This window comes from Penaeus monodon, chromosome 20 (genome assembly GCF_015228065.2).
Source record: "Penaeus monodon isolate SGIC_2016 chromosome 20, NSTDA_Pmon_1, whole genome shotgun sequence".
Lineage (NCBI taxonomy): Eukaryota > Metazoa > Arthropoda > Malacostraca > Decapoda > Penaeidae > Penaeus > Penaeus monodon.
Window position 1 is genome coordinate 46693109 of NC_051405.1, and position 525 is coordinate 46693633.

Consider the following 525-nt stretch of genomic DNA (forward strand, 5'->3'; position numbering starts at 1 on the left):
CTGCTCTTCAATCTCTGGTTCCTCCTCAACTTGTTCCGTTAAAGAAACGCCAAGTGTCTGTCGCATCATCTCTTCTACAGATTTTGCAAAGTGAACAGTGTCTTTCAGCATGTAACCTGATCTCAGGGTGGCTGGAAGAGAAGAAATTTGTTATTGCTTTTGGAAGATTTCACAAATGGGAGAAATTCATGCCATTTGAAAATGCTTCAGCCTTAGTAGCTTGTCTTTGTAAAAGAGCCAACAACAACACCTAATATTAAACACTAAATGATCAACTTAAAGGTCCACCTTTGTCTTATGTTTGATACTTCCAGGCAAACTTTACTCATTAGAAGAAACACTTCAAAAATTTCCATTTCCATCTTACCTGTATGATACATCATCAAAGCAATATTTTTTGCTTTAGCATCATTTGGATCATCTTCAACACGTCTCAAAAGTTCCTTGACAAGTGGATGTCTAGGATTTATTTCCATGGTCTTCTTCTGACTAAGATAATAGCTGTAAAAGAATAATATTCATAAG

The 525-nt window shown here is 36.0% G+C and overlaps 1 protein-coding gene across 1 annotated transcript in view; it reads right to left on the reverse strand.

The window, feature by feature from the left end:
- LOC119585888 (endoplasmin-like) overlaps window positions 1–525 on the reverse strand; it is a gene marked incomplete in the record, with an annotated part of 50039 nt that overhangs the window by 597 nt on the left and 48917 nt on the right. Inside the window, 2 exon segments of the mRNA XM_037934618.1 lie at window positions 1–131; window positions 368–501. Of these exon segments, the coding sequence (XP_037790546.1) occupies window positions 1–131; window positions 368–501 (265 nt within the window).